At 40.7% G+C, this 21925-nt stretch overlaps 3 protein-coding genes across 4 annotated transcripts in view; all 3 read left to right on the top strand.

Annotated features, from left to right (window-relative positions):
• Nucleotides 1–528: 528 nt before the first annotated feature.
• On the top strand, nt 529–8721 carry LOC146985315 (uncharacterized). Of its 2 annotated transcripts, none has more exons than XM_085778212.1 (2): nt 529–779; nt 7424–8721. In XM_085778212.1, the coding sequence occupies exons 1-2, from the start codon at nt 597–599 to the stop codon at nt 8225–8227; spliced, it is 987 nt and encodes a 328-aa protein (XP_085634338.1). In that variant the 5' UTR covers nt 529–596; the 3' UTR covers nt 8228–8721. The 2 variants fall into 2 exon arrangements, with proteins under 2 accessions (XP_085634338.1, XP_085634340.1); XM_085778214.1 differs by having other exon boundaries at nt 529–765; nt 7413–8718.
• Nucleotides 8722–11443: 2722 nt separating this feature from the next.
• On the top strand, nt 11444–15397 carry LOC146985314 (uncharacterized). The gene is made up of 2 exons (XM_085778210.1): nt 11444–11663; nt 13777–15397. Exons 1-2 carry the CDS (start codon nt 11468–11470, stop codon nt 14754–14756), a joined length of 1176 nt encoding a protein of 391 aa, XP_085634336.1. The 5' UTR covers nt 11444–11467; the 3' UTR covers nt 14757–15397.
• A 1559-nt stretch (nt 15398–16956) lies between these two features.
• smpd3 (sphingomyelin phosphodiesterase 3) overlaps nt 16957–21925 on the top strand; it is an 83648-nt gene continuing 78679 nt past the window's right edge. Inside the window, exons 1-2 of the mRNA XM_085778209.1 lie at nt 16957–17163; nt 17328–17393. The gene's annotated coding sequence lies outside the window, so the exon portion shown is untranslated. The remainder of the gene's footprint in view (nt 17164–17327; nt 17394–21925) is intronic.

The raw sequence follows: 21925 nt of genomic DNA, 5'->3' as shown, positions 1-21925 counted from the left end.
ATACTGCTCGTCTGTAATGTCCCTCTTGTATTGAAGCCCCGACATGAGAAATTGTTCCGCTGGTCAGTGCACTGACACAGGAAGAGCAGTGAACCGAGACACTGGGAGCTTCCGCTACAAACAAGCTTAAAATATAGACTTATTTAATTTTTTTCGGAACAATTTCTCATGTCGGGGCTTCAATACAAGAGGGACATTACAGACGAGCACTATGGAGGTATTTGGATGTTTTTTGGTGTGTCATTTTGGACAAAGAAAAGTGAGCCCCATTCACAACCATTATGGACAAATACTGCTGCATGCTGGCCCCGTAACTCAGAGAAGGCACGGAGGACTCTGAAAATTCTCACAGCTCAGTCGACATGAGGGTGAGTAGATAATGAGTGAAATTTGAATTTTGGGTGAACTATCCCTTTAAGTCACTATTTTCCTGCAGTAGGCTTACCGAGAAATTCCAGAGGGTGGCGACTATGCACCTAAAAGCTGTTCGCCAACCACCATGAAATAACACGAGAAGAGGAAGAGGCGGAAGCGACCCGGCAGCTGGAACAGTTCACGTGTTTTCTTCACAGTTTGTGTCAGTTTGTCGTGTGACGATGTGTAAAATCCAGACACTGAGGACTCTGGTGAAGCAGCGGCTGAGCACGGCAGTGGAGGAGGTGTTTCACCTGGTAGAGACAACCATAGCCGAGTATGAGGAGGAGATCGCACGGCAGCGCAGGCTGCTGGAGGTGGAGCGGCCTGAGGGACAGGTAAACAAAGCAGGTGAGTGGGGACATGTCCTGCTTCACACCGCGGGGACGTTATAGATTCAGGTTGGACATTTGCTCCGGATCTATAGCGGCGACTACTTCATCTGTCTCAGCCAGTGTTGGCTATCCGTTCACGGTCTGCTCAATCGACACCTTAGGGACCAACAAATTAGCCTACCACTGAAATAACATCCAACCACTGTTATTTATAATATCTTCTGAAGTCCCGGAATTTAAGATGATTACATTAAGAATTCTTCTCTAATACACACCACTTTATAGGCTATGGTATTTTAGTGCTCCCTCTAATTTTATGGAGAGAAAAAAATAGCATTATTGTCTCCACAATTTGTCCACGAGAGTGTTTTGGAGTTGTTGGATTGATGAATTTGATGACGGAAAGGCAAAAGTACCTGTTCAGCTCGGTTGCATTTGCTGAGCAGCTTGCGTCTCTGCCCCGCCGATCTAAAAACAGCTTGCACCGACAATTAAAGCTAATGAACCTACTCCTAAGACTATGGACTTTGGCAATAGGCAAATTTGCCAGAATGTTGTCATTGCACATGACACATGTCCTCAAACGGTGCAGGACCAGTGGTCACAATAATTCAACTTTCAACTTCCAGCACAAAACTGTGAAACATTTAAGTTCAGAGTTAACCATCCTCATAGATCACAATTGCATGTTATTTTGTAGCTATTATGTATTTTGTCAAGTCCTGACTGTTACTAATTACCAACCCTATGGTCCACAATATCACCACAGTCTAATTTAACTTGCAGCCTGAACATTACCATTCTTTAGCATACCATATCTTTTAGGGGAATAAATTATGTTAATAGATTTTCCAACAGTCATATTTGTAATATCATATTACAAATATGACTGTGGGAAATCTATTAACATCATATGTGACAACATATTACTAATATGTAGTCACATATTGAGGATTTTTACTTAAAAAAAAAAACAATGAACAGCTCTTCAGTTTTTATAGTGAATTGTGTGAACAACCTGCTGCTGTCACGCACTCATACTACTGGAAATAGACTGAGTCAGACTTATTATTACTATTACCATTATCACTATCAGCATATCCACTCCTTATTGACAGAGGGGCTACATTTCATATGGATTTGAGTGACGGCTGTTCAAGTTAAAGTATCGGTTATATAAAGTATATATAACTGCTGCTTCCCTGCAAGTCTGCCCTCCATCTCTCTTTTTTAAAGTATATTTTGAGGGCTTTTTGCCTTTAATTGATAGTATAGTCAAGAGAGACAGGAGAGGGGGAATATGACATGCAGCAAAGGTCCACCCGAGTTGGGATTCGATCCGGAGCTGGCTGCAGCGAGGACTACAGCCTCTGCATATGGGGCGGCTGCTCTACCTACTTAGCCCCCCCCCCTCCATCTCTACAGGTTCTCATTCCTTACCAGAGGTGAACCACAGGCTATGTAGGTGTTTTCATTTTAGCAGGAAAATACTATACAGTTAATTTTGAAATAAATGACTTAGTGCAGTGGTTCTCAACTGGTGGGTCGGGACCCAAAAGTGGGTCGTGGACCCGTTCTGGATGGGTCGCGGACAGCTGGTCAAAAAAGTAAATAATATGTAATGCACATCTGATGTTGGACATGTCTTTTATTTTGAAAAATATCTTATTTTGAAAGGCACACGAGAACGTGAACACATGCAGTTGTAATGGTCCTCAGTTTCTTATTATTTGCTCCATTTGCTCTGAATGCAAAGATATCAGTTTCTTATTAATGTGGCCTGAATGCAGTGAAAATACCTTGTTTTGTGGGTCTTTATTTTGTGCAATTTGATATTTATTCACTTTTGTGAATATGCTCTGAATGCAGAGATGCATTAGAAGTGTATATATATATCAAATGATATCCTATATAATTTTGTTGGTCTCCATTTTGTGCAGTTTGATATTTTTTTATTCACTTCCGTACATGCAGTTGTCATGGTCCTCCTCAGTTTCATTCATGTGCCCTGAAATGCACTTTGCTCAATAAAGAGCAAAATGAGTTTTTAAAGGCTTTAAAAAAAAATTCTTGGTTTGAATTCTATAAAAGTGGGTCGCGACTTAAAGCAGAAGTAAGTGATATATTTGTGTTAATATAAGTCTTAAATAGTTATATCTTCCGACAGCAATCACTTACATAGAGTGTTTGTACCGAAACACGGGTCTGTCAGTCCCTCTGCTCTGCTCTGAGCCGAGGAGAAAACATTTATCGTATCCTACAGTTTTTATCCAATGAGGAGAGAGAACGGCATGCAGGGCTGTGTGTGCAGCCAAGGGACGCCGTGAATGTGGTGACGTAGGGACGAGGACTGTTATGGTGCGTTCAAGGAAACTCGTAGACTCGTGTTTTTCCGTCCTGTGAAGTTGTATCAGTTTGATCTGGTAGGAGTTCACGGGTCGGAAGTTACGAGTGGCCGTTATGTTTCACTGTTTATTTCACACCAGACCACAGCAACCAAACAGAACAAACTACAGACACCAACATACCAATACAACAACAGCACAGTTAGAAAACAACAACACCTGGTGTGAAAAGGGGATGGACGAAGCATAGCTTTTAAATTTCCATCCCCCACATAAAGACACCATCGAGACATACATAACAACAACAAAACAAAACAAAACAAAACAAAAAAAAAACAAGCGAGCAAACAAACAAAAAGCATTGAAGTAGGAGCATTGCGAGCTCCCTCAACAGTCCTACATTTGTCCTATATTATTTATGTATTTATTTAATCAATTTAATTTAATTTAATTTAACCACCACCGTCTTCCCTACTGTACACATCAAACATCTGCTTTTTAAACTTTCTTTTAAACTCGCTCAGGCTTTTACTATTTCTAATGTTTTCAGCCAAACCATTCCACATAATTACTCCACAAACTGAGACACACATAGATTTAAGGGTTGTTCTTGTGAGCTGCTGTGCCAGTTTATGTTTACCCCGGAGGTCCATATCTCTGGCACTTTCCCTTTAACAGAAGAGACCTTGTATAGTATCAGTAATTGATTATGATTTGCCATATAGGCAATTTGTACAGTTTTTTAGTTTAATCAGGTCCAGGAATTTCAATACTGCTGCCCTCAAGAACAAGTCATTTGTATGATTTCATTGTACTTTACATTACAAACATTACGAATAGCTCTTTTCTGTAGAATAATCAATGGGTGCAAATTAGTGTGTTGTATGTATTGCCCCAGACCTCCACACAGTATAGTTCAGATAAGGAAAAACAAAAGCATAATATAGTGAAAGTAAAGACTTATGATTTAGTATATACTTAACTCTTCGGATGACACCCACACTCCTTGCAACTTTAGAACAAACATGTTTTATCTGAGGTTTCCAGCACATTTTTTCATGAATGATCACTCCAAGAAATGTAGTTTCTTCTACTTTTTCAATTATTACATTATCAATTTTAATTTGAACTGGGACATCAGTGTTGTGTTTACCAAATAACATAATCTTTGTTTTTTTTCAAATTTAGAAATAGTTTGTTCAAAGTGAACCAATTTTTCAGCTTGTTAATTTCATGTGTAGTCGTTTCCAGGAGTTGCTGTAAGTTTTCACCGGAGCAAATAATGTTGGTGTCCATCAGCAAAGAGTATCCATTACAACACATTCGATATGAAACAAATATCATTAATGTACAGTATAAATAGGATTGGGGCCTAATACCGACCCTTGAGGAACACCACAAATGATATCTCTACAGGTTGAAACATGATTATTCTATTTGGACAATATTGCTGTCCTCATTCAGATAGCTTCTCAGCCATCCTATAGCAATACCCCTGATACCATAACGCTCTAGCTTATTTAAACAAAAATTGTATGATCTATCGTATCCAAATGCCTTTTTAAGATCGATAAAGATACCGACTACAAATTTCCTTTTATCAATACAGTTTGTTATTTCTTCAACCAAGTCTATCAACGCCAGAGCAGTTGATCTCCTTTTTCCTAAATCCTATTGGGCAGTCAGAAAATAAATTATATTTCTCAATAAATACATTCAACCTATTAGCAAAAAGCTTTTCTATAATTTTTGAAAACTGTGAAAGGAGTGAAATGGGCCTGTAGTTTGTAAAAAGATGTTTGTCACCTGTTTTGAATAATGGGATTACCTTAGCAGTTTTCATTTTACTTGGGAAAACTCCTGTTTGGAAGGACAAATTACAAATATATGTGAATGGTTTAATCATTCCAGCCATGACCTTTTTGATTATTGTCATATCAAAATCATTAAAATCTGTGGATGTCTTATTATGACAATTATTTAGTATGCCAATTAATTAATTTTCATCTGTTGGTTTAAGAAACATTGTATGTGGATTTCGCTCCACTAATTCCCCTGGTGACCCAGAATTTTCCATTCCACTCTCGATGATTTTTTCAGAGAGCTGGGGCCCAACATCCACAAAAAAATTGTTAAAACCTTCCACCACTTCCTCCATATTTGTAAATGATTTATTATTTTCCATAAAGTAATCTGGGTAAAAGTTCTCATTTTTCCTACTGATAATGTTGTTAAGTACTTTCCATATGTCCTTCAAATTATTTTTCTTACTTTCAATTAAATTAGCATAATAGTCCTTCTGCAGAACCTCATATAGTAGTCAACTATTTTTATATTTTTTATATTTCAGTTCTGCCTCCTTGGATCTACATTTAATAAATTGCCTATATAAATGATTTTTTCTTTTTACAGGCATTTTTTCAGTACTTTTTGTTAACCATGGGCTGTTTGTACTTTTATTTTTCAGATTGACCTTTTTAAGTGGACAATTCTTATCATACATTTGTGTAACTATTTCTAAAAAAATTTCATAAGCTATATCTACATCGTTTTCTTTCAAAACTGGATCCCAGTTTTGAGCTAATAAGTCAGCTTTGAATGCATCAACTGATTCTTCTGTTCTTATTCGTTTGTATTTGATATTTAATTTATCTTTCCATAATCTATAGTTACAATCATACACCATAAAAACTGGTAGATGGTCACTTGTATCATTATACAAAAGCCCACTGACTATATTATTATATGTAATGTTGGTGAAAATATTATCAATCAAGGTGGCACTTTGCAGGGTTATCCTTACTTGGTCTTGTAATTGCTGGAAACAAACTCATAGAGAACATTGTATCAATGAAATTCTCTGTTGGTTTGTGTTTCCTGGCATTTAAAAGATCTATATTATAATCCCCACATATAAGTAAATCTTTCTGGGTGCTTGAAGAAAACAGCTTTTCTATCTCTTCCTTAAAGCTCCAGTTGGTAAGTTGACGAAAGTGAAAGTAAACTCCGCGACTTGGTCGGAAATTTCAAGACAATTACCCGTCCCTTTATGAACCATCTGCAAGCGCCCCCACACACACAGACACACACAAAGTAGCCATAAACGCACACCACAGAGAAAAAAAAAAAAAAAAAAAAAGATGTACCGTATCCATAGCACGACGTGTAGGAGCGGCGATTGGCTGCTCCTCCTGATCCCTCTACCTGACTGGAGGAGAATCGTCGGGGCGCGGTGGAATTTTGGCAAATACGATTACAGGCTGTAGGTGGAGCCAGAGGAGTTGGATTTTGTCCTAAATTACTCATTTAATGTCTGACCATCAGAATATAGTGACAGTTCCAGCAAATATGACTGAATAATTGTTACCAACTGAAGCTTTAAATACCTCTGTATTTGCTCCAGGAGCCCTGTAAATACAGCTAACTATTATGTTTTTCTGTTTTCCCATATATATTTCCACTGTTATGGATTCATACACATCTTCTACAGCCACAGACATATTTTCTATCACTTTGTAATCAAAGTTTTTGTCTATATATAGCGCAACACCACCACCATTTTTACATTCTCTGTTTGTGTAAAACATTTCATACCCCTTAATTGCAAAATCTGTACCTTTGTTTGATTTTAGCCAGGTTTCAGACATAGCTATTATGGTAAATCGTGAATTAAATTGGTCCAGACAATGTATTATGGAATCATAGTTTGCATAAAGACTTCTGCAATTGAAGTGTATAAGAGATATTTTATTTTGAAGATCAATACATTCGTTAAATTTTGTTTCTGAATAATATTTACAGCTATGATTAAATTTTGCATAGAAATTATTATCTGGATCAATCTCATCCATCATGCTATAAGGTTTGTAGTCTGTGAACACAGAAGTTTCTATTTCTAAATTGTCGTGTTCCATCCACAAGGTATATATAGTGACTTTCACAGGTAAAACAGGTCGGAAAAACACGAGTGGGTTGCCTGGAACGCTACAAAGTCGTAAGCTGTGACTTGAAGCTGTAATTTACAATTTCAAAAGCCTGCCTCGAACGCAGCATTAGCGAAAACGACCGGATCGCTTACTTCTGCTTTAATGACCATGGGAAAATGTGGGTCCCAGAGTGAGACTAGTTGAGAACATAGGTTTTCTTGTTGTTCATGCGCTAATACTGCCATCTGGTGGGCACTTAAACATACACCCCACATTTGTCATAATGATATAGACATTTTGGACCAGTCCGTCATGATAAACTATCTGCTGACATGTGAAGACTCACAATTCAGTGCTCCATAACAAAGAGTGTTGTTTTATCCTTCTCACAGATGTTACACAGCTGAAGGTGATCAAACAGGAGGTTCCCTCTGAGCAGCAGGAGTGGAGGACCAGTCTGGACCAGATGGACTCAGAGCCCCCACACATTAAAGTGGAGCAGGAGGAACTCTGGAGCGGTCAGGAGGGAGAGCAGGACCAGGGACCGGAGGACGATGACTTCACCAAGTTGCCATTCGCCACTGTGCCTGTGAAGAGTGAAGATGATGAAGATGCAGCACAGTCGTCGCAGCTTCACCAAAGACAAACTGAGGAGATTAGAGAGGCAGCACCTCCAGCCAGCAGCTCAGCTCCACAGATGGGACCGGTCTCTTCTGATTCTGAGACTGACAACAGTAATGATGAGTGGAGGGAGACGAGGGAACGGCAGCCAGGTTCAACATTTGAAAAACATAAAGAAGTACATATAATTGTTGAAAAATGCCATTGCAGCGTTGGCAAGAAAATCTATAAGTGCTCAGAGTGCGGTAGAAAATTTAGCTTGAAGGGATCCCTGCAGAGACATATTCGATGTCACACAGGAGAGAAACCATTCAGCTGCACAGTCTGTGGTAAAAAATTTCGGCGGAAGCAACACCTGCAAGAACACATGATAATTCACACAGGGGAGCAGCCGCATGGTTGCCCGGTGTGTGGCAAAAGGTTTCGTTATAAAGCCGGCATGAGGAGGCACGTGAGAACCCACACAGAGTCAGACCACACCTCGCCAATGTGTGAGGAAATGTTCAACCAGACTGAAGCGTTACCGTCCCGTAGGTCTCGGCGTAGAGATGATCACACTGGCAACTGCTCAGTTTGTGAAAAATGAGCTGAAGTTGCTGCTCAGACACAGGACTCATCACAGAGGAGAAATGATACAGATGCTCCTCTGTGCAAGAACTTTTAATGGGAAAGCAGAGGTGAGGTCTCACGCTGGTTCACACTGGTGAAGCACCATGCAGCCACAGGGTTTGAACAGATTTCAATGGATGTCAGCAAAACCTATTAATGCAATGCTGAAGGAAGCACTCATTGCTGGTTGAGCAGAGTTGTAATTTGTTACATTGAAACCATCATCTGGAGTACCAACAGCCACTGCTCAGTGTGGTGGTCAGAGCTGGATCTGGAGACTGATTGTGGACGATGTTGCAGATCAGTGAGCTGATCAGGATGGCTTTATTAGCCTCTGTTATTGGATTTACGTGATAGTTCTACATGTTATATCCATCATTGCCCACATGAGTATTCATAAGGTGAATGTAAGTGATGCAGCTGAATAGGCTCTCAACTGTAATGGTTAAGGACAAACAGTATACAGGTGTATATCGGTCTGTTTGTATTCTCATACACATGATAGATGTGTAAATTACTGGATGGTGCACCAAAACGTGTATTCAAATAAAGTTGTTACTATCAATGCATGGGAGTCACAATACTTGGGAAGCAGGACTAACCTATTACTTGTTACATGTTACTTACAAGTGACATACTAGTTTCTATTGATAAAAAATTGATTCACTGAATTTAAATCAAAGTTGAGTTTTACTGCATTTCACAATGTCCTAGATTACTTTTTCAGTTTTTATGTTACAGTCCGATGGTGACATTCAAATTCATTTTTCCCCTCATCAATCTACATCACAGTATAAATGTAATTGTAGGGATTTTTTTTGACATGTAACATTGACATTTTGTGCAGATTTTTAAAGCAACTACAAAGAACTTTTAACAATGCAAAAGTATTTTGTTTCTGCTAATGTCTCTGCATGACCTACAACAGCAATGTAGGCCATTGTTGGAAAGATAAGCTATTTCTAAATAGTGCAACTCTACACCTCCGGGAGGCTGTGGTCGGGTCGCTCCACCGGATGAAACAATTTACAGGACACCTGACACGGCTATAAATTAGCACTGAGTTGATGCTACGCTAGCCAGTAAAAACCAAGTTCAATTCATCAGTATATTTTTGTCATGGCTGATACTGGGACAGGATCAGCAAAGAGTAACCTAGCTACCACTTTTGTTGTGGAGGTAAGGTTCATACCTACAGTACTCAAGTTTGTTACCTGGGGGAGTTATATTCAACGTGCAACGCTCTACGTCTATATGTAAGAACAGTTTTTGATGCTTGATGAGACTGCTGAAGTTGCATGCAGTTTTTCACTTCTCTTTAACTCCATGATAAAAAAGTTTTATTTATAGGCCTATTCATATATATATATATATATATATATATATAGCAGGGGTGCAAACTTGTCACCTTTCGGCGAAATTCGCCGTTTTGGATCCCAAATTGGTCATTTGTGTGATTCGTGTAAATCCGCAATAAAAAAAAAATTTGAGGGGGGGGGGGGGTCCGGCGAGGCGAAGCAATGCACCTGTCTCTTTATGGCACGTGCACCTTATCTGGATGACAACGAGTGGTGGCAGCGCTCCTCTTCTGTCCAGCAATACACACCTTAAACTTCACTTTTAATACAGACTAACTAACGCGACTTTTTGAGCATGGCGAGTGAAAGAGTCGGAGCAAGAAGATGCGCCAGCAGCGTTGTGTAGGTGCTGTATGGGACCGCGTGTGTGTGATGATCGCGATCGCGGCCAATTAGCGATTAGCGCGTTTAGCATTTATTAGCTCCAGTGTCTCCCTCTTCTCTGGAGGAGGGTCTGGCGAGCGAGACTAGCTCCAGTGCGACCTGTTCATGGATGTATTATATTAACGGACCTGTTCAGCAGCAGCAGCAGCAGGAGGAGGAGGAGGTTGACTGAATGTGGCAGGACACCTCTGCCTCTGTTTCACTTTATGTTGCTGGTGTGGTTGTAAAAGTAGTAGGCTAAAGTTACATTATTTTGTATGCACTAATTAAAGGGGCAGAGCTTTAAGAGACATTTTAGCTTTTATATTTTATAAGATATATTTTTTGTAAGAACAACAATTAATAAATATAGGTTATATATTTCAGTGAATATCTAATTGTTCTTAGCATTTGTTAGATAACTTTCTTTGCCCAATGAATTAAAACATGTTGGAACTATCAATGTCTCCTCTCTTGCAGCCAGAATCTCACCTACTTTTAACCTCAGACTGTCACAATGATGTATCAGATGTCAGACTGCCTCATTCTTTAAGTTTTAACCTGAATATACAAGACATGATTGATTTTCCCAACGATCAAAGTATACGAAACCGAACCGAAAACCGTGACCACAAAACCGTGAACCGAACCGTTTGCTTGAACATCTTTTAAATACATATTGCCGCTTAATATGTTTTATGTAACCTATGGCATTTTTAAGCTTCATGTGTGTTACTGGACAGAAAGAGCAGCGCTGCCTAGGAGCATAGCCCACGTACAGAAAACACATTTACATCAATAAATAAATGTTTCACAATGAACCAATCAGTCTGTATTAAATTTTATTTAGTTTGAAGGCAAGGTTTGCAAGGTTCATCTGATGGACATCAAGGGACAGATTCTCCAAGTTTTGCACAGCTTTTTGCTCATGCTAAACCTGCATAGGCTGAAGACCCCCTGCACATGTTTCAAAACCAAACACAGTGAGACAGATTGTGCCTGGTTTAACAGGAGCAAAAGCTGTGCAAACCTGAGTAAATCTGGACCCTAGTCTCATGCTAAAATTGACTGTAAATTCACCTTTAAAGTTGGTTTTTAAAAAGAAATCCCCGGGGGAGCATGCCCCCGGACCACCCTAGGGGGTCGGTATCTTGTCACCTTTTTTACCCCTGATGAGTTTGCACCCCTGATATAGGCTATATATAATTTATTAATAATAATTAATTTAATCAATTAATAATGTATTTAATATAATATTTAATACATTTATATATATATATATATATATTTATATATATATAAATTTATTAAAAAAAAGACAAATGTTTAAACCTAAACCACCGTGGGAAAAAAAAAAACTGCCCGGAAGTTGCTGTGTTGTCGCCAGACTGGGTTGTCAGGTCGGTCGCCAGTGTCCCTTCAGAACACGGAAGCCAGGTCCAGCAGTCGAAATAGGTGGGACACAACAGGTGTTCACACAACTTGTGTGAGTCAACATGTCTAAAGTAGAAGTGTTCAGAGAGCTGGTGAACCAGCGCCTGAGTGCGGCTGCTGAGGAGATATTCCGACTGTTGGAAACTATCGTAGCGGAGTATGAGGAGGAAGTGAGTCGGTCAAAGCAGGAGAACCAGCGGCAGCGCAGACTGCTGGACATACTGCTTTTACAACCTGAGGTCCGGTTACACAGAGCAGGTTGGTGCAGCTTCACATCACGACCAGTGGCATTTTTTCAAGAGAACTGACCGTTTTCCATTTAAAACGTTGAATTCAGTAGGTTAAACACAGTGTGGTTGATAAGTGAAAGCAGCCAGTCAAGTTTGACGGCTACGTGTCTGTGGGGAGATACCCTACTCTGCTGTTTACTTTTACAAACTGTCAAGTAATACGGTAATCACTATTGGGCAGAGCGGTTACTATTTATAAGGTGCTGCGTGTTTTTAGTTTCACTTTAAAAGTTCCGTCTCTGCCCAGCTCCTCCTCCCTCCTGTTTTCCTGCCTCCAGCAGGGCTCTGAAATTACATTCAGGTTGGATTTTCGACGGACTTTCGCTTCGTTCACGGTTTGCTCAACCTCCAAAACCGCGATCTCATTTAGGGACCATCAACAAATTACCATTGAAGTAACATCCAACCAGTGTTATTTAATATCTTCTAGAAATATTTCTCTAATATATTAAGTTTATCTTATAACTCTAGATGAATCTGACACACTTTGTATGGTATTTTAGTGCTCCCTCTATTTTATATCAATCATTTTATGAAATCAATCATATCAATAGCTTCCAGGTCATGCAGGACCATGGTGCTACCCTGACTGTGTGGGACATACCTACTGTATTTTAACACTCCTCGTAGATTTGTATGAATTTTTAATACATTTCATAATGTAGCCTAAATATGAGCGTTTTAGCTCATTAGCTCAATGACCCACTGAGGAAGACACTTGTCTAAACCGGTCTTTGTGTTTGATCGCCTGTATAGTGAGTTATTAAAAGTTTGTAACGAAGGACACTGAATGTTGCTGGCTTTTTCTTGTTATACTATTAGCTCATTAGCTTCCCGGTCTTGAGGTCAAGACTGTCAGTCATTGTCAGAAATTGGAAATTTCCATTAAATAATTGATATGAAATAGAGGGAGCGCTAAAGTACCATACAAAGAGGTGTGTCTCATAAAACAAGTGTAGTAGGCCTACTATGGTCCTGCACTGGTTTGGGGTCACATGACCAGGAAGCTACTGAGAGTAGTAAGATAAACTAAATATATTAGAGAGATATTTCTAGAAGATATTAGAAATAACACTGGTTGATGGTCCCTAAAAGAGATTGCAGTAGTTAAAGGTCCCATATTGTGCTGTTTTTCAACCATTTCACATGGGTCTAAGTTGTCCAACCATATTGTATTAGTGTATTGTCCCCAAATCAATCTGCAGCTCTACATCTCAGCAACCTAAAAGTGTTTCTCCAGAGCTCTCCTGAGAATGAGCCATTTCTGTGTCTGCACCTTGAAATGCAAATAAGATGTGTAAACCACGTCCACTCCACAGCCGTCACGGGGAGAGGGTGTGGTTTTCACTACAGGTACATGTGCCAGTGTTGACATTGGGAATAGGGATGGGGTCGGGCATTGATTTCCAAAAAAAAAAAAAAGTTTCTGAGACTCTCTCTGCCTGAAAAAATGTAAATGTCCCTTTTTTGCTGTGGCAGAAGGAGATACATGGACTCCTACAGCCATCAGAAAGTTCTGTGTGAAACTGTCAAATAAAAAATATGTGACTGTCGCTGTTCTGGAAATATCCCACCGGGCAGAGCTCACGTTTTTCCAGACTGGCCCAGGGGGAGGATAAGGAAGTACCGGGAGGTGGAGTCACCTAAGTTCGGTGCTTCGTGACATCAAGCTGCACAGCACTTCCAATTCGCCCGTTTGGAGACACGATCTCAAAAAAGTGTAGCAATCAATTAAGGGAGTGAACAGACTTTTTTTTTTTTCACCTCCAGGCGTCATAGAAAAGCCACGGTATATACTGTAGGACTGCTACAAAACCAGTAGAAGGTGGATTTTGCATAATATGGGCCCTTTAAGAGCGAGGTGTTGGAGGTTTGAACAGACCGTGAACGAACAGCCAACACTGGTTGGAATGGAAGTAGTCGCCGCTAGATCCAGAGCGAAGGTCCGTCAAATATCCAACCTAAAACTAATTTCACTGCAGTGTACTGTGGCAGGTCCTTGGTCCTGCAGCAGGTCTCTGATGTCACAGAAGGTCTCTGGATTGCTTTATTATGTTTGTTTGTTTTGGTGTCTTGTGCAGATGCTGAGCCGGACCCAGAGCCGTCACACAGTAAAGATCAACAGAAGCGGCGATGGAGCAGTCACATGAGAAAGCAGCGTCAAGGATCTCGAAAACAAACTGAGGACAACACAGAGGTGAAGTCTCCCACCAACAGCTCAGGCCAACAGGTAGAAGCAGAAGGTGATGAAGGACCAGAGTCCTCAGACCCTCACTCTACCAAGAACAGTAATGAACACCGCACAGAGACAAGGAAACCTCAAGCAGATTTAAAATCAGTGAAAAACAACGGAGTCCCTAGAGGTGATAAAAAACGCGAACGTGGCAAGAAGTCGCTTAGGTGCTGTAAATGTAATAAAACATTTGACCCCGAGGACTGTGGACAAATGAGAAGTCCCTCAGGAAAGAAATCATTCATCTGCTCAGTGTGCGTTCCCACATCTACACAGAGCTCACATTTAATCTCAGAGAAGATAAGTCACTCAGGAGAAAAAACCTTCATTTGTGTGATCTGCAAGAAACAGAGCAACCACAAAGGAGATGCTGTGAGACACATCCGGACTCACACGGGGGAGAAACCCTTCAGCTGCTCCGTCTGTGGTAAAAGATTCACACAGAGCGCAGGTTTGGGGATACACATGAGGACCCACACAGGCGAGAGACCGTTCAGATGCTCCCACTGTCCTAAAAGTTTTGTTCAGAGTGGAATCCTGGCCAGACACATGAGGATTCACACGGGAGAGAAGCCGTACAGGTGCTCAGAGTGTGACGCTAGTTTCTCACTGAGCCAGTCGCTGTTGAAACACATAAGGACCCACACGGGAGAGAGGCCGTTCTCCTGCTCCATCTGTGATAAAAGATTCACGCAGAAAGGACATCTGACACAACATATGACACACCACACGGGGGAGAGGTCCTTCAGCTGCCATGTGTGTGGGAGGAAATTCACTCGACAGTCAGGGGTGAAACAACACAAGTGTGTTCCTAAGAGCAGTGACTGAAATGATGCTGCAAAAACAGAGAAACCTCCCAGTTCAGTAAATTTTACTATACAGACAGTATAGGAACAACGTGAATTGAGATGCATACATACATAATAGAGCTGTACAGTGGCCCTGAGCTCAACACACTGCAATTCAGGGAACAACTGAATAACTGAATAGTGATGAACAAGACTGGGATTTGTTGAATATCCACTTGTTGTGACTTTTAAGTTAGTTACACCTTGCTTCTTCCTCCAGGCTTCTGTCTGCTGGATACAGCTCCACTGAGAGCAGAAGCTCTCCACCACCTGCCATGCACCGAGGACTCAGCACCACACATGCTCAACCTCTCTGCCCATGTTTGTATTTGCTCAAGGCAGAGAGTCACATACTGGAAAGCTGGCGGCAGCAAAACAGCTCACTCTTTAGAAACCTGTGGGTCACAGAAGCAAAGTCCATCTATGAGTTGAATCTATGGCTCAGAGTCACAGACAGTAATCACTAAGGATTGTAAGACAGTGTTGTTTTCATTTATGGGATTTGTTGACAACAAGAAAAACACAAAAGCCATATCATTCAGTCCAATTTTCATTTATCTGTTCCTATTTATTTGGCTGTGGTATTAACTATCCATATAATTCAGGGTTTGGAAATGTATTTATTTGTTGCTGGTATGATGTCAGAAGGTAAGTAATTTAATAAATACATGTATGTAAATCATCATATAGCTGTGTGCACAAAATCCAAATGAATGTAACTATATATATATATGATTCACCTAATTTAATTCTCTGTGTCATTTATCAACAAATCACAGAATCAAGAATTAGAATAAACGAGAAAATGAATTTCCTGAAAAAATGTGTGAATGTTGAATGAGAATGAGAAATGCTGAAAGGCTGAATCTACAGCTGAAGAGTGTTTGTAAGCTGGAAGCTGAATGGACTAAAATGTTTAAAAAGTAGCAGTAGCCTATTGTTTAAAGCAGAAGCATAGACTGTAAAAATAATGGACGTAGCACCCGTGACGTCACCCATTGGTTTGGGGGAGTCTGTTTTGTGCCGCTACTACGGGGGTTTGAACCGCGCCATGTTGGATTCTACTTGCCATATTTGGAGAGGTGCGGCCGTTAGCCGGCCAAGAACCCACCCACTGGCCTCGAAGCAGCGGTCTCCAGACCTGTCACTCAACGTTTCCGCGCCCTAACTGGCCAGAACTTTTAACCTAATAACAGTAAAACGGTTTTTAAAAAATTCACCCCCCTCAGCGTGTGTGCGGGGGTAGAAACTATCGGTTGAGACCAAAAAACGTAATGGTACCCGGCTTTGATCATGTTTATTGAGGATGTAAAGTCGGCTATTTTAACATGGGGGTCTATGGAGAATGCTCCCTTCTGGTACCAGCCCCCAGAGGAAGCCGAGGGGATTGCAGTTTTTTGAACGCGGAACTGAGTTTCACTTTTCAAACCGACAACTGCCCCCTTGAGCAGAAGTAAGTGATCTGGTGGTTTTGGCTAACTTCTTGCCAGCCGATGGAGTTAGCAGTCCCCGCCCTCGTCCCTACGTCACCACATTCACGCGCATCCCTTGGCTGCACACACAGAGAGGACTGCCCCTTTATGCCGTTCTCTCTCCTCATTGGATAAAGGTTGTAGGATACAAGGAAAGTTTTCTCCTCGGCTTAGGGCAGAGCAGAGTGACTGACAGACCCGTGTTTCAGACCAAACACTCTATATAAGTGATTGCTGTCAGAAGATATAACTATTGAAGAATTATATTAACACAAACATTCTGCTTACTTCTGCTTTAATATCTACAAACAGTGAACAGGGACAGCATGTAAACATCAGGCTCAGGTCAATTTGAGCAGTAAATCTTTAACCTTTTCTCTATATTGAATGCAGACGACCATCTAATAGACATTTGTAAGTCACGGTCTGCTCTGCTTTCTCTGCCTCCACTCTTCACTCGTCAGCCTCACTGTTTCCACCTGTTGTTCACAGCATCACCAATCAAGCCGGAGTTGAAGCAGCCTCGGTCTGTCCCCTAGCTCCCTTCCACATTGTCTTAGCACTGATGCCAGACCTCCCAGCACTCTTTCTTGTCTTGGACAAGGGAAACCAGGGAGTCACCCTGGTTTCTACGAACTTACCTCTGACCACCTCTCCTCAACACCTACTCACCCTGACCGAGAGTGTCATCTGCCTGTCTCCTGTGGCTGTGTGGCGTGCACCTGCTTCAGTGTCGCCTGCCAAGGGAACTCCCTCATCTCTGTGAGTTCTACTCCTGGCCTAAAACGTACCTGCTGGTTCAACAATCCCCTGACGGTCCACGACCTTCTGCTCCTTTTGGTTTGTCTGCCCTGCCGCCAGCTCACCTGTTGACAGCTCTGTTCCTCGACCATGAACCCAGCCTGTCCTCCAACGGTACTGTCCCTCACATTCACAGATCCACCACGAACTCTGACTCAACAAGAACTGAGAACTGTCATCATCACCTACCTGAGCTTTGCCCGTTACCTGCTACACAAGATAACCTGAAGAACACAGAGTTTCAGAGAGTCACCATTTAATGTCATTGTTTTTGGCAGGTTGTCATGACAGCAGTAAGTGATGGAGAGAGAGATGATGGAGAGAGATGACAGCAGGCAGGGTAGGTGAGAGGTGCAGCACCACACTAAATGAACTTGTGCAAATGTATCCAATAACTAATTTAACACCAGCTTCCTATGCAATGTTAATACTAATCACTGAGATTGAATTAGACTATTAAAAAAAATAACTAGGAAAAATGTTTTTTGAGGTGCACATTGGAGTTTTTTCATGATAAAACACACAAACAAGAAAAATCAGGATTTAAGGGACCATAATGCATAGTTTAAGTGCCTTTCTTAAATTCTTTGAAAAATACTGTTATGTGTGAGAAGGTCGTGAAAGTGTGATTAGTTGTCATTCAGTAACACAGTATACAGCAGTGGTTCCCAACCTTCACAAATTTTTTGGCGTCCCCGCAAAGTGCATGCACCAGTTCAGATAGTTTTATATGCTGCATTTTATTTGAACTCAATTTATATTCAAGAAAGTGAAAGTATAGAATACAGTGGTTTAAGATTGTGTGGTGTTTTTAATCATAATGTGACCCCACGTGGGGCTTCGACCCCAAGGTTGAAAAACACTGGCATACAGTCGATGTGTGGGCACAGTTTGTGGTAGTACCAGCTGTACACACTAGGGGGCGCTGTGTTGTTAGACTTGTGTTGGTGGGGGACAGATGACTCCACTGCTGTGGCCTGGTTTCCAGCTGGCTGTCTCTCAGACACACCCAAAGCCCTGCTCACATAATGACAGACCTGCTGCCCTCCAGATTTACACAAGCCAAACAGCAGCCGGCTGGATCAAGACCAAACGTAACTGCCTGCTTTCTACCACACATGTGGTCAGGCAGATTTCATGTTTCTGTTCAAGTAAAATGGGCAAAGGGAGGACCTACATTTTCTGTAATGACATACTGAGACTCTGTAACATTTTGGTATCCTTCAGTCATCTTCAAGCCCTCTCTTTCATTACTGCTACTCGGGTTCCCTCCTGCAGAAATGAACAGATCAATTACTGTAAAACTGTCATACAGAAACAAAGTAGAGAATCAGAAGGGATTATGGTAGTAGATATAGATTTGTGTGGACTGATGATTGTCAGCATAGATTTAATTACAACAATAGATCTAATAACTGAGTTTATTTTACAGGTATTAATAATTAATGAGACCTACTCTGAATGATAAGAGATCCTATTAATTGCCACCATCATCACTTTGGCTGAATCTATAATTCTGTTTTTCAATACTATCTCTGTTACAACACTGCAGGGCCGAATTAGCCCATTAAAGCGCTGTGGCTGAAAAATAAATTTGGGTCTCGACTCCCTACTGAGAAACATTTCTTCAACTCATTTTGCCCAGAAAGCAACCACGGGTAAGCCCACCAGGCCCTGGTTTTCTAAATTATGCTTAGTTATATTAGGGTTATTTGATTAAACACATATTTGCTGAAGTTGTACTGTGTACTCACAAATATTAAAGGTATTTTAACTACAGTAGATTTAGACACAAGGCCCCTGTAGAAGACAGGACCTTTTACTTTTCCGATTGCCACAAAGTGATGAGTGCCACACAGATCCACTTAGACTTTTCCAGCTTTCTCATGTGTAAAGGCATCCAAGAAGCTTTCACTGTGGATTGAAATCTGAGATGTATTCTAGCCATGTTGAAAAAGAATAAAACCATCCATCTCTTCAGGATGTAGCCATACCCATATTCTACCCATAACTTAATGTAACAAGGTTACACTTAAGAAATCTATGCTCTGTCTCCTCTGTTCTTGTGATAACGGCAGATAAAGTTTTACTAAAATGAGGGAATGGCCTCAGTTAGAGTCCAAGAAGATGAAAAAACAGCTTGTCTTTGTAATAACTTATGATTCCTCTGTGTTTTCTTGTTGGATTATGGGTATCTTTTTAGTTATCAAATCCTGGCTAAACTGTTATTGTTGTAACCCACTCAAGTACAGATGTTACTCCACCGGTTGCATTTATCTAACATCCTCGGGTGTATTATGACTTTATTTGAACAGACAACTTACACATGGTGTAAAATAGGCCATAGACACCTGGCAACATATGGGCCCTAAAGGTCTGGGGCCCCAGGGCAGTAGACTTTGAACTGAAAATGTCCATAGTAGAACAAAGCATCCATAGGTCGGTGATAATGCACAAAAAATCCCATCAACTCCAGTGGACTCTTTAACTGCTATTGAACTCAACTCCAACCGAAGTTTAAAAAGTCAATCTCTCTAAGCTGTCCTCATCAAGACATTTCTGTTAATGTGCATTATCTCTGAATGGTGTGGCTGAGCCTGAGTGACCACTTACAGCACATCCTCATAGTGAGGAAGTCCATCCCTTTTGACTCCGAGGCAGGATGATACAATGTGCTAAAGCATATCATCACACCATCATTACCCATAAATATGTTATGATCACATTAAGAGTCAATCTTATATACACAGCCATTATCAGTTGCTGGTATCAAGTACCAGTGATGACTAACAGCTGACCCTGCAATGAGCTGTCAGCCCATTTACTGTAAAGCTGCACCTGACTGGCTTTCATTTAGAAATAAGCCTGCTTTTACTGTTTACATACGTACATAACATACGTACATAACAAAAATGATACATTTGATTATAGCACCACCCAATGGCAACAGGAAATTACTTATTGACACTTAATTGTATTGTTCCTATTCGACCAACCATGTCAACCTCAAAGTTGACCAGAAAATGCTTCATACTTTGATGATGCTAAATATGTGAGTTTTCACTTAACAGCAACGTGCACATTTCAGTGTTTCACCATGAAACAGGAAGTTGTTTTATCTGAAATGTGCATTGTCGAATTTCTTTCCAAAACTTTGCATTTAATCATCGCCCCATGCTAAAGACATTTGCATGAAGCCTGTCACCTAGAGACAATCGTTATTAAAATACATCACTCTTTTCATGGTCAATTTTATACTTGATATTCAGGGACATGATGCACGTGATCTCTCAGTGCTCCTCAATCAACAGTCAACAGCTACTGACTGTAAAGATGTGTCCCATCTTACAGGTGTTGGAAGAGTATGGGACTTGGAATGGTGTCCAGTTTCCAGTCTTGTTCAGTCAATCCACTCAAGAACACCGCCCATCACCTGTCGTCTCCATCCTGTATTGTGTAATCTGCACATGCTGTCTCCAATGATGATGCTATCTGGTAATTATTATAGTGGACACTTAACTTCCTGTCACATATTTATAAACCATAATAGTGTAGTCCTAACACTACAACCTTTGATTGAACACAATGTGAAAAACAGATGCATTGTTTTATTATGAAATATACTGTAGGATAGGCACAACACAGCAAGGCCATGGGAGGTTAATAAGATTATAGAAGCGCTACACTGGATTAGCGTGTTTGTGTGTTGTATGTGAGAATTTAGCAGACACAAACCACATTAGTGATGCCTGTTAACTGTTTTTCACATTACATTTAGGATCCATGAACTGTTCGCTGTAGATTATTTTAACACCTTTACTAAAGAAGAGAGACTCTAAATGATACTTAATTTACTTGAACATGAATATGTCATGAGCATGGTAGGATCTGTTATGTTACACCTATGCACTAAATCAATTTAGTGCAAGTCACTGCATCATTACTGTTTCATATAAGTCTTGGCATCACTCACTGTGGCTTTGTAAGACAGACAGGACGAGAGAGAGGCGGCTCATAACATTCATCCAGCATGTCAACTTGCTATTATTGATTAATACAAGACATTACTGAAGGCTAGAATATAATCCATGAAACTCCACCACACAGTGTTTGTGCTTGCTCAGAGTTGTGTTGTGCGACATGCTCACTCGGAGCACAAACTTCATCCTGTATCATTTCAAATACACACATTTCTCCCTTTCTTCTTGTTGGATTTCACATCGGTGAAATGGTTGATGGCTAAACATCACCTTAAATCCCTTGGCTCTGTTAATTAACCAGTATGATAAGGGCTTTCTGCCTCCAGAAAGTCTCTGCCTTCAAGATATATTTGTATAGCTTTGGTTTGGAGGCACAGTGGCGACAACACAGCAGCACATGCTGTTCTAAATGAGGAGCGGGAAAATGAGTTTCCCCCTTGCTGACTTTACACTGATGGCCTGCCATTGTTACTGCGTTGTGCCGCTATTTAAATGTTCTCATTTAAAAATATAATCTGTTAAATATCCCCTGGCAAAACAAACCTACCAAGCCTCAGTGTTTACTATGCAGCCAGCATCTTCATGTGTAACTATGTGCAGTGCAAATTTGACCAGAACTCCAATGAGATCCAACGGAGAAGGGTTCAGTAAAAATACATTCATCAGACCACTGCAGTCATTTTAACTGTGGATGTAATGGAGAAGCAGATGTGAGATAAACTACTGTGAGAGGGTGTGAAGGGAGCAGAGAGGGAGGAATGAGGGGGAAATAGAAATGTTTAATGTTACATTTTAAATATCTTTTAGCACAAAAAGCACTGGATCACTCCAGTTTTTTCTCAGATTAAGTATTTGGGGAAGACCAGGGGTGGTCGTAATAATTTTTACATTTCTGT

The sequence above is a fragment of the Trachurus japonicus genome, chromosome 6 (genome assembly GCF_045865225.1).
Source record: "Trachurus japonicus isolate A0001 chromosome 6, Traja_1.0".
Classification (NCBI taxonomy): Eukaryota; Metazoa; Chordata; class Actinopteri; order Carangiformes; family Carangidae; genus Trachurus; species Trachurus japonicus.
This window is presented reverse-complemented; position numbering and strand designations above follow the sequence as displayed.